The following is a 12,142-nucleotide window of genomic DNA, read 5'->3' on the forward strand; positions in this document are numbered from 1 at the left end:
AATTTTTGTAGCTCCTTTGTGCCTTTGACTGCATTTCAGAGATTCTTTTCCTTTCCATTGTTCTTTTAGGGTGCCATTAGAAAGAGATAATTCAGAAGAGTTTTTAAAACGGGAAGCCAGAGCAACTCAATTAGCAGAGGAAATTGAATCAAGTGCCCAATACAAAGCTCGGGTTGCCTTGGAAAATGATGAAAGAACAGAAGAAGAAAAATATACTGCTGTTCAGAGAAATGCTAATGAAAGAGAAGGACATGGTGTGAACACGAGGTATTTTGCCTGTACTATGAATAGTGTTTTTATTGAAACAATCTACATATTTTGGTACAGTAGCAATCTTTTCCTTGAAACTCTGCTTTTTCAGTCAGGGTGATGAGGTTAGGAACCACGGGTTAAAAAAAAAGCATGTGCTGGTTTTGGCACTCGTGTTGTTTTGTACACCTCTGCCTGGCCCTGCATTATCTCTGAAGACTTCCCTGGTCTCCTGTGTCACTGTGGTGAATTGGTACCAAATTACAGGAAAGGGCAGTGGTTTGGGGATGTTGTGGAGAATTTCAGGCATTAGTACTAAATCATTCAGTGTCTGTGGGCTCATAGAAAGTGGACTTTGTGGGCAGGATCAAAAGCCAATTCACGAGTTGAATGCTAGGTCAACATGTGATAGTATTTTCCTTTAGCTTGATTTGGGGAAGATAACACCAGCAGAATACTTGAGCAGGTGTTTTTTGTTGTCTTTCAGTTTTGTCTTAACACTGATAGAAATTTATTGTGTTTCAGAGAAAATAAATACATTCCACCTGGACAGAGGAACAGAGATGTCCTGTCCTGGGGAAGTGGAAGACAAAACTCACCAAGGATGGGCCCCTCTGGATCAGGCCCACCAATTTCAAGGTCTGGATCCCATACTTCAGAATTCAGCCCTAACTCTGGAGCAGACCAGAGAGTAGTTAATGGAGGCAAGTATCTAAAAGTTTAAACAAATGTGCCTTATAAAATGGAAGTCAATTATCTAATGGTGTTGGAGCTGCCTTTGGTGGGGTGATCTCATTGGTGCCATTCATCATTTAACACAGAGGTGATGATTTTGTTTGGGGTTTAGCTCACTCCTAAGGGAACCTGCACTGACTGCACTGGAGCAGAAGTGTCACTTGTTCTCAAACACCTTTGTCTTGGATGATGGTGCAGTGTGTGGTGTTGAGGATGAAAAATTGCTGTCTGTGTGATGCCAGCTGAGCTCTGTGGAGGAGCAGCAGTGCTGACACCTAGTGAAAGAGAGCTGAGGCAGCCTCACTCTTCCTTTCTGGTGCATGGATCAGTTCTGTTTCCCTTAAAAAGTATAAAGCCAACTCCCTGACTTTTAAAATAATGAGGGGGGGAATGGGAAATAACTTGTGGAAGTAAGGGAAAAGGAATCAGAAGCCTTCTCTCCAAAAAGCTCTTGGAGTTATTTTGTGCTATACAGCTGGGTAATATTTTAGCCAGACATGGCTATGCACTGCATAGCAGGAATTGGTGTTTCATAAACCAGACCCCATTTTTGAGTGGATTTCAGCAGTAGCCCATGCTTGAGGCATTCTTTTGCTAAGTTAAAAATACTGCTATATGAGATTGCTGTGAGTAAATGAAAAATAAATAATACTCAAGTGCCTCTATCTGGAGAGGAAGTCTGAGCAACATCTCAAGGTAAGTGAGACATCCTTTGCAAACACAGAGTCAGCTGTAGGAAGGTTGTACAGCTGAGTCTTGCCCAGGCAATGCTAAACTTGAAATTTATTCATAAGTATTTCTGGTTTCTGTCCTGCTGTTACTCTGCTGAACATCACATACCTAAAAATACTCAGGATGGCTTATAAATCCAATTAATTTTATTTTGGAAACAATGAGCCCTGTGTGCTAGATTAAAAAAACTACTTTAATACTTCAGATAACTGGTAGAGACATAAATGTCAGGATTCAGACACTGAACACCGCTGCTTTTTGTAAAGCTACAGCTCCTAGAATTGATATTGCTCATCATTTGCTTTGAAAGTAGCAGTTTGTGGAGTCAATACTGTGTGTGAACCACTGTGTGAGAACCTCTGGTAGCTTTCTAGGACCTTGTGGAGAGTGATGCCTACTGTAGAACATATATATGACAGGCTAGCAGATCAAACTTTGCTGTCTATTCCTTAGTAGTATTTGTAGATCCTAATTAACCCTTTGGGGACTTTGTGCCATTCAACCATTCAATTTGACCAAAAGTGAAGAAAACAACCTCACAGAGCCAATTTTACCCATCACAAATCCCCTAAACCAATCCCCAAAGGGTTAAACGCGAAAAAAAAAAAAAAAATCATTTTGTCATTTTTTTCCCCCCCCCTCCCCTTTTATTTATTTTAATTTTTTTTCCGTTGACTTTTTTTTTTCCCCCCCCCCCATAATTTTTTCTTTAGTTTTTATACTTTCCTTCATATCATTTGTTCTGTCAGGTGTTCCCTGGCCATCGCCTTGCCCATCTCCTTCCTCTCGCCCACCTTCTCGCTACCAGTCAGGTCCCAACTCTCTTCCACCTCGGGCAGCCACCCCTACACGCCCGCCCTCCAGGCCCCCCTCGCGGCCCTCCAGGCCCCCGTCTCACCCCTCTGCTCATGGTTCTCCAGCTCCTGTCTCTACTATGCCTAAACGCATGTCTTCAGAAGGTACAAAATACCACGATTTGTTCATGTTTTTGTTTGTCTTCGTTTTAACTCCTCCGTGAGTTTCAATGACAAAGTTGTTTTCTTTTTTTTTTTTTTTTTTTTTTGTCCTCTTCATGACTTAACCTATAATTTGTGTTTTAACTTTAGTTGATCAGGCTTATTTCTATTAACCTTTTTTTTTTTTTTTTTTTTTCGTGTTGGTTTGTTTGGTTTTTTGTTTCTTTTAAATCTTTACAAAAACAAAATAAAGCTGTGAAATTTCCCCAGTTGGTATGAAATAAACTCAGCTTTGTAAACGCTGCTCAGTGTCTTAACCAAACAGCAACACGCAGGACCTGATAAAACTCTAGTGAACACTTTTAGGAATATAAATCTATAGAAAATAGCAAATTTTTTAATACAGTTGGTCCACAAAAAGCACTTTCAAATTGAACTCAATCAGTGAATCACCCTCTGTAAAAAGCCAACGACAAAAATAATGATAATAAAAAAAATGCTGCATTCAGAGAATTGCATTGGGAATGGGACAGGATGAGGCAAATCTGTAGAAAAACTTAGGTCTGTTTGCATGGAGGCAGAGCAATAAATGTCCTCCCTGGCAGTCAGCAACAGGCAGGGAAGGTTCTTCAGTCACTGGATGCACAACCATCTCAACTAAATCTCTTTGGGAAGGGTACAGTAGGGAATACACTTTAAAACTTGGATTTTCTTGAAGTGCATTTAAAAACCTGCACTGGAAAAATGCAAACTGCTTACATCAAACTCACTGGAAACTTGCAGCTTTTGCTGGAACTGGTTCCACTGGGTTGGATCAGTAACTCTGTTCTGCAGCTTGCCTGAGAAATGCTCCAGAGGGTCCCTGAGCAGAAGGTGGATGGCAGCAGGCATGTCTGTAGGGTGTGCTGCTGTCCTTGTGAGCTTTCTGTGTGTAGTAAAATACTGAGAATCCACATGCAAATTCAGGTTGTTTTTTTTTAATACTGGCAATGGATTTGTCAGGCATGCAGGGAACTGCTGCTTACTGCAAAATTCAGTTTGAAAAGAGGATTGCTGGAAAGTGTGTATTCTTTAAAGTGCTTGTGTGTATATGATTTGGTTTGAAGTGTACTTTAGGTTCATGGTTAAAATAGAGGTTGACATTTAAAGGTTTATGTAACCAGAAGAGGTACTTGATATTTTAGAACCTTATCTGAAACCAGAAAGCCATTATCTGAACTCTCCTCTATTATTGACCTACATTAAAAACAAAGTGTAAATCAGCCAGATTGTCTTCTGGTCATGCACAGTTTTTCCTTTTGAAGTATCAACACAGGAGTCTCATCTTGCAAAGAAAATGTTGATCAGGATGTAGGAATTGTATTGCTGCTCAGACTTCAGCATGGCCATTCTGGGGCAGCTGTGTGAGCTGTTCAGGATGACTGTGTTCACTTATAACTTCAGCTGCTGGTGTTAAAACATGCATGACTTGAACCTTGGGATAACAATAACTCGTTTAGTTGCAGTTTTGCTGACTTGTAAATGAATTGTGACCTGCTGCAGGCAGTTTAGCCTCTGTGCAGAATGCTCTGCTGAAATTCCCCAAGAGCATTGGTCAGCCAGTGGTGACTACTCTGTAAATAAATGTTTGGTATCACAGACCACCTGACAAAAGCCACAACAGGTTGGTTTTTTTTTATTTTCTGGAAAATGTTTGACAGCCTGGAGCTGTGATTATCTAGAGGGAGCTGGGCCACTAACCCTTTTGGCTTGTCTTGCAGTAAGCAATATTGAATACTTGAATATATATTGAATTTGGATTCAAATATTTAAAATCCATATCTGTTTCATTTCTGATAAAGCTTTTAAATATCAATGAACTTGAGCAAGGTGGTGAGTGTGTGGGTAGCCTGGCTGGACCAATGGCTTTGGCATTTTTTAGTCTGGGGGAGCTCTGGTTGATGTCAGGGTGAATTGCTTGACTGTTACTGCATTAATCAGAGTCATTAGATGAAACCCAGTTTAAAAACCAGTATGTTTTGGATACTCTCAGTGATGGACATTAAGCACTTATTGTGTGGGGTTGTCTTCTTTTCCTCAGGGCCTCCACGGATGTCTCCTAAGGCACAACGGCACCCTCGAGGTCACAGAGTCTCTACTGGTAGGGGTACAATTTCAAGTGGCTTAGAATTTGTATCTCATAATGCACCAGGGGAAGCATCTACTACTGCAGTGGCCCGAGGCAGCCCTTCAGGTGGGACGTGGTCATCAGTTGTCAGTGGGGGTAGGTAAAGCTTGGCTTATTGCAGATGGCTTGCCAGGGGGTCCTCTAGAGTGTGAATGCTAAGCAGAATATTGCATTTCTAGAGAATTCAGGCTCTGAATAAACGTTGGTCTGCTCACTTAGCTTGCCTAGATGCAGTGGGAGAAAGGGGGTTCCTTGATAGCTTTAGTAAAGTGGTTGGTGAGTCAGTCTTCCAGGTGTCTTAGCTGCAGAGAGGTTAAGTCAGATGCTGGCTGATGAGAAAGGAAGGGGAACTGTGAGATTTAGTTGTTGAAAGAGGTAATTTTCAGGAAATTGAGTGAAGGAGACAAGGCAAGTTATGAACGTTCCATTGCATCACTGTGTTTGGTTAATGGCAGTGGCACTGGGTTGTGGTTTACAAATGAGGTTTTTGAGAGAGCAAGGTTGGTGGTAAAGGAGAAAATGAAATTATATTCAAGTGAAGTTGGATCTGTTCTTCCTTTAAAAATGATGCAGGTTTTAAGTGGTCATCTTGTGCTTGGCAGAGTACTCCAGCAGCAGATATAGTCAGTGTCTCTTCTTTTTTGCATCATTTAACATTTTTTTTTTTAATTTTTTACTTCAAATTTAAAGCTCAGTCTTGTGACACAGTCCCTGATCTCCAGTTTTTGTAGTTGGGACCCTGTTCTAGTGAGCTGTCAGCACCTGGGCATTTTCTTAACTTGAAGGGCAAGTGAGAGGCAGTTTGGAGTCTGGTATTTCTTAGCAGTGCTAGAATTCCAGAGGAGTGCAGTGGGATGGGAATTTTCAGGAAGAAGGTATGAATTAGCCCCCCATAGACCTGTTGCCTTGTGAAAAAGATGGAAACTCTTGAGTTCTGGCATTATCTCTGATTCATCTTCCCTCCCCACCCACCACTTTGTATATTATTAACCTGCAAGTAAGACTGTGAAGCTGCTTACCTCTCTTTCTCCTTGCTCACTGGAAGTTGATATAAATAATAAAGTAACTAAATAGCTACAATGGGATGAGCAGGAAGCAGGAGGTGCAACTTTACAATTTAAAGAATATTTATATCACTTTGCTGCTTTAACACAGGAGCAAAATGCATCAAATAATCTCCTTCCAATAGGATATGTTGGTTTTTTCCCAGCTGGCAAACCTCCAAAAGAGGATGCTGTAAAATGGATCTTGGTTTTTCAGCCCTTTAAAAAATATTTTGCATCTCTTTCCATGGAGATCTGACCACCTTTTTCTGTTCTGCCTGAAAACTGTGTTAGTGTAAGCTGCTGTAGTTGTACTGCTGGGGGTTGGGGAGCACATTGCAGTTTCATGGTGGGATTGCAGGGCAGGAATACATGTTAGGGGGACAATCTACAGAAAAATGGCCCCACTTAGCTGAAATCCTGCATTGTAAAGAACTAGGAGATGTACCTGACAGGTAAACAGGTTTTCAGTTACTATATAATGTTCCACTAAGTAATTTAAAGCATGTTTTTTAGTAGTTATAAAAATAAGCAAAATGCTGAACAGGTGGAGGAGACTTATCCTGTAATTCTTTTTTCTCCTCTTTGTTTCTAGTTCCAAGATTGTCCCCTAAAACACACAGACCTAGGTCTCCAAGGCAGAGCAGCACTCCCACAGGCCCAGCTCTGCCTTCTCCTCAGCCTGGTACAATTCCTGCTGAATCTGTTGCCATGCCTGTCCCAGCTGCCTCTCCAACACCTGCCAGCCCTGCATCCAACAGAGCAGTTACCCCTTCCAGTGAAGGTAAATGCCCCTGGTTACCTCCCTGTCACTAATTCCTGACAAGGAATATACCTGGAGAAGAGCAAAGGTGTTCCCTAAATGATGGGGAAACTTCCCTTGTGTTTAATTTTACTGTGTAATGAGTTTCCCTTTTTCTTACAATGCTTTCTTTAAACTCAGGCTGGAAGAGAGGCTTTTTGATAAGTGTGTATGCTTCATTTCCTCTGCCCTGTAAGGAATATGGGTTTATAGGTGTTTAACTTAGTTGCAGATTTTTCCAAACTGAATTCCTAGCTATTTTCTAATTTAAATAAATGCTGGCCACTGGTTTCAAAGGCTGTTTTGACCATAGTGAAAGAAAGAGGAAAAAAACCCAACATTCAAGAGCACAGTTAAATGTCTTTAGAACTCTTAAATCTTTGTCCCATTCTGTATGAAGAGCTTGGACTGAAAATTAATTTGCTTTATATAGATGTATATATTGGCCTAATATTAATTTGTTTATAATTTTTTCAGCCTAGTTAAGGTTCTGTGTATGAAGTGAGGGCTGTGTTTGACTGGGTCTTTCTTATTTGGTCTAAGTAAGGTGAGGAGAGGGCAGGAATAACCCTCCAGGCCCTAAATAGAAAATGTGTAACATGGGGTTGGTTTTTTGTAAGCTAAATGTGGTTAAATCTGTCTTCTTTTTCTATCTCCCCATCTCTCTTTGTTAAGTTTGAGCTGCGTGTAAGGGAATAACTTTGGCAATTTCTTTTCTAGCTAAAGATACCAGGCTTCAGGACCAGAGGCAAAATTCTGCAACTGGAAGCAAGGAGAATATAAAGCCAAGTGAGACTTCTCCTAGTTTTCCTAAACCTGAAAGCAAAGGTTTGTATCAAAAGCTTTTGTATATATCTGAGCAATGTAGGAATTCCAAGCACTAAACCTGCTGTTTTGGTTGCTTTACTTAACCTTTTAAGGAAGACTTTGTGGCACTGCCTTGCCTATTCTGCAGCAGAAATTTGGTCATGCAGTTGTGAAGTGGCAAGGCTACACTTTTAAATGTTGTTCTTGACTCATTTCATGAACACAAAGTGTGGAGGTGCTCATGTGGATGGTGTGATCTCTTTTCACATGTTTTTATTTTTCTCTTTTTTATTTTTTCTCTTTTTTCTTCTTCTTTTGTTTTTTTCCTGCTCACAAAGCTGTTTTTTTACCTCTCTTTGGACTGAATGGGTATTTCTGCTTAGAGCCATGCTCACAATACTATGGAGCATCGTGGTCAGCACAGTTTTTTTGTAGCTGTGCTTCTTCCTATTGTCCCTTAAATTTGACTTTCTCTGCAGCATTGCTTTGTCATTCATTTCTCAAAAAAAAAAATCTTTTCATTGAACTTAAAATCATTAAATTATTTAGGTTGGAAAAGACCTTTGAGATCATCAAGTCTAACCATCAACCTAACCTCCATCAGTGTTTCACCTTGAATTTCTCTGTCTTGAAATGCTGAGGGGTTTGTTTTTTTTTGGTCCTCCTTTTCTTTTTTTGAGGATTTTTTTTTTCTTGCCTCTTTGTGTTGAGCTGAGTTCTGCAGTCCCTGCACCTCAGGGCTTCTGCCTTGGTGTGATGTGTTAGAACTATAGATATGTCAGTTATGTAATGCCCTGCTTTCCCAGAGTATTTTCTGTGCTCATACACGTAGTTGATGGAATTACAGCAGATTACAGAGGAAATGGTATCACTGTGGTTCAGTTTTAGATGTGCAATGTGTAGGAAACTTGTATTAGAAATGCTTGGACAATGTTGGTCTTCTGTTTGGCAGGTGTATCTCCAATTGTTTCAGAACATAGAAAACAGATTGATGATTTAAAGAAATTTAAGAATGACTTTAGGGTAAGTTTCTTTGTATGTTAACTTAAAGGTATCACAGTTGTTGTGTGTGTGCAGATAATTTTAATAAATTGAATACATTGCATGTGATAGCAGCAAAAGAGGTCCTTGCCCCTCCAGCTTAATTTATGAAAATATCTATAAAAAATCATGCTAGATACTACAAAATCAATGCCAACTCTTGCTAGTACTCTTGCCTAATATGTGTAAATGTGCATATTGACTGGACACTGAAAATAGCACTTGAAACCTGTTTGATCATTAGGTGCAAATAGTTATCACATTTAAACTCCATATGGAAGAGCTGTTAGCTGCTTCAAAATTAAATTCAAAATTAAAGGGTGTTGCTGGGGAAAATTGGAGGTGAAGTCGTATTACTTAATTGCTGCTTCTAATGGTTTATTAAATTAAGTCAGCTTTTGAAGTGCTGCTGTTAAATCACACAGTGAGATGTGTACAAAGAGTTGTCTTGAAGTGTTCCTGTCACTTCCTAATCAACATATGGGTCATCTGAGCCTCTGAGAAGCTTCTTCATAGTATAGACTGAAACATTGTCAGTGTTTATAGATTTCTTTTCTAGTAGAAATGGAAATGTATGTTTTAAAAGGGCCTTTCCAGATGATTGAGGCTCACAGGGCAGTATTTTACTCTGTGCCTATTGATAGCATGAGGTTGTCTCTCCCTAATTGTGTGGATGAATTTGCTGAATATATTCCTTGGGTTTTTTTTTTTTTCAGTTACAGTCAAGTCCTTCTTCAGATGCAGTGGATCAGCTGCTAAACAAAACCCGAGAAGGTGAAAAAACAAGAGATGTAGTTAAAGAGAAGACAGAAGCAAGCCCTAAAGAATCTATCATAGAAACTGGCAGTAATACTAACTCTAATGGAGGCAGTAGCAAACCCAATAGTCCAAGTATTTCTCCTTCAATAAGCAGTAGTTCTGAGCAAAAACGAGGGCCTGAGGTAACTTCACAAGGTGTACAGACATCTGGGCCTGGAAGTAAACAAGATAAAGAGGATAAAGAGGAGAAGAAAGATACTTCTGAGTGAGTAATTATGTCTTTTAGAATAAGCACATCTGCTTTTAGCTTTTAGCCATTTGTAGGAAAACCTGTTCTGAATGAGTTATATCTTAACTGTTGATAAAGTTCTTTCTGTTCCACAGAGATAACAGGTTAAAATCATCTCCTGAGTCAGTGGCAGAGCTGCATATAGAGCTCTGGTCCTGCTGTTGCCCAGTCCATACTGAAATGCTTATTTAAATGTTTTCCTGGCTCCTGTGAGCCACAGTATCAACAGCAGGAAAACTGTTCCATGGATAAATACAGTGAGAGTCCTGTCAGTAAGAGCAGCTTTTTGCATGCAGTGTGTTGTTTGAGTTCCCAAAAATGTGACTCACAGATGAGACTGGGGGATTTCTTCTCTTTCAATTTTTAATTGTTAGGGAGTTCTGCAGATAGGCTTGGGAAAGAGTCACACTGAATGTCATTTTGTGTTCTTTATGTTTAGGCAAGTTAGAAAATCAACACTTAATCCCAACGCAAAAGAATTCAACCCTCGGTCTTTTGCTCAGGTGAGTTATTTGATATTTTAATACTGCTTTTGAGTAGATCTTTATAAACAAACCCTTTAGTTGGAGGATAATCAAGCTAATCTTGCCATGTGCATTGCTGAACTCTCTCTCTAGCCTAAACCTTCTACTACTCCAACCTCCCCTCGCCCTCAAGCTCAGCCCAGCCCCTCCATGGTGGGCCATCAGCAGCCAACCCCAGTGTACACTCAGCCTGTTTGTTTTGCACCAAATATGATGTACCCAGTTCCAGTGAGTCCAGGCGTGCAGGTAAGAGCAGCTTATGCTGCAGACTTGTTAACACTGTTGAGGTGATTGTCAGCACTTTGAGCACTTAGGACATCACAGGCAGTGAAGTGGTACAGCTTGTGTTATTCTTGTAAATATGGGCACAATTGCAGTTTTGTTAAGTTTTAGCTGTCTTTTCCCAGTGGGCCCTCAACCTAGATGACCTAATAGTCTCAAACACTTGTAAATTCCAGCAGCTATTACTCATTTTTGTTATTAATAAGTGCAGACTTCCAGTCCTCCCAGCATAGTCCCACTCTCAGTTTCGAGCAGCTCTATCTTTGTCCTTTGCTTCCAGCTCTGTCCCACTGGTTTCTGGTCATCGTAGATTTTACTAGAATTTCAAATCTAACTTTTAAAAAGCTTAGTACATTGCTTGAAGTAGCAGTAGTATCATCACTTGACTGGTTCTTGGAAACCATATGGTCTTAGTTGTTTGTATGTGCAGACTTTGAATCAGAGTCATCCAAGAAAATATCATAGGTTAGGCAGAGTTCACTAAACCACGTAGCATAACAAAGTAAAACACATCAAAGCTGAGTGGGGCCCCCACCCAGCCACACAATTGGTTTTTTAAAAGGAATATCATAGCTTCAACTTCTTCTTTTGCAGCCTTTGTATCCTATTCCCATGACACCCATGCCAGTGAACCAAGCCAAGACATATAGAGCAGGTAAAGGTGAGAATAATACTGCCTGTTCGGTTCTTAGTCTGCATGTAGCATGAATAAATAACAAATCTTTCTGTCATTTTCTAATCCATGTAACTTTGTTTTGGGTTGGCATTTAAATGCTAGTTTTAATAAAGGGAAGGAAGTGGGAAGATTAATGCCTTTCTAGACAAACTAATTCAGCCAAAACATAATTTTGAGTCTGGGGAGTTGCTTGCCTTGGAATCTGATTTGACAAGTGGGAAAATCTTGGAATCTTGGGTAAGCTGATCAGCTCCTGTGTTTCATAAATATTACAGGTTAATTCAAAGAGAACTTTCTGTGCTGGTTTACAGCAGAGCCCCAAACCCTGCCTTAATGGATTTTTAAAAAATTTTTTTGTTAAGAAGCAAAATTGCTGTTTTGTGAGAAATAGTATCCTGTGCTGCTCTTCTGGAAAGCACTTCCTGTGGGTTCCTGTTCTTTTGCATTCCTTCTGCAGCAGCAACTGAACAGCTGGACCAACACCACTGTGTTTTTAACAAGTGACACCTGTGGCTGTGGGATGAGAGCTAGCAGGCAAGATCTGCTCTCTGCTCAGCAGTGCAGTGAAGGAGCAGAAAAATGATGGTCTTGTTTTTATAGTCATCTTTCAGATAATGCTCTAATTCTACACAGTGCCTGCTTTCTTGCAGTTTGGTACAGTGGTTCCTGATGATAGGTTCCAGTGCTGCAGCTCCAGTCACTGGAGGAAGAAACTGTTTAGAAGAGCAGTTCTGCTGTTTGGAAATAAACAAGTAGCCTTTCTGAATGTAGGGAGGACAAAAACCTTCAATGTCTTTCTGGTTTAAAACACACTAACTTGACTATGGCCTGCCCCATAAGATTGGTTGGTTGATAGCACTGCTTGTTTTAATCAGAAATCTGTTGCTGTGTACTTGCTTGCTGTGTGAGGCCACTCTCCTGTTATGAACTCTTTCTTTAGGTTTAATTTCTGCAGCAATAGCCCTGAAGGAGCCACATGGGTTAAAGTTCAGTGCCCTCCATGCTGTTGCAAGTTGCATCCTGTGTTTACTTTTTTCTGTTGCTGATTTGCAGTGCAAATGCAATCACCACAGGGTGAAT

General features: G+C 40.2%; 1 protein-coding gene across 9 annotated transcripts in view; it reads left to right on the forward strand.

Annotated features, from left to right (window-relative positions):
* Positions 1–12,142, forward strand: part of ATXN2 (ataxin 2) — a 51,396-nt gene that overhangs the window by 21,210 nt on the left and 18,044 nt on the right. For 4 of the 9 annotated variants that reach the window (XM_030460245.1, XM_030460249.1, XM_030460248.1 and 1 more), the window contains 11 exons: positions 70–267; positions 775–953; positions 2,466–2,675; positions 4,753–4,935; positions 6,478–6,666; positions 7,405–7,512; positions 8,444–8,514; positions 9,249–9,556; positions 10,020–10,083; positions 10,198–10,350; positions 10,981–11,047. In XM_030460245.1, coding sequence (XP_030316105.1) covers positions 70–267; positions 775–953; positions 2,466–2,675; positions 4,753–4,935; positions 6,478–6,666; positions 7,405–7,512; positions 8,444–8,514; positions 9,249–9,556; positions 10,020–10,083; positions 10,198–10,350; positions 10,981–11,047 — 1,730 coding nt within the window. The remainder of the gene's footprint in view (positions 1–69; positions 268–774; positions 954–2,465; positions 2,676–4,752; positions 4,936–6,477; positions 6,667–7,404; positions 7,513–8,443; positions 8,515–9,248; positions 9,557–10,019; positions 10,084–10,197; positions 10,351–10,980; positions 11,048–12,142) is intronic. The other 5 variants (XM_030460247.1, XM_030460250.1, XM_030460252.1 and 2 more) reach the window with 3 other exon arrangements.

The sequence above is a fragment of the Calypte anna genome, chromosome 15, assembly GCF_003957555.1.
Source record: "Calypte anna isolate BGI_N300 chromosome 15, bCalAnn1_v1.p, whole genome shotgun sequence".
NCBI classification, from domain to species: Eukaryota; Metazoa; Chordata; class Aves; order Apodiformes; family Trochilidae; genus Calypte; species Calypte anna.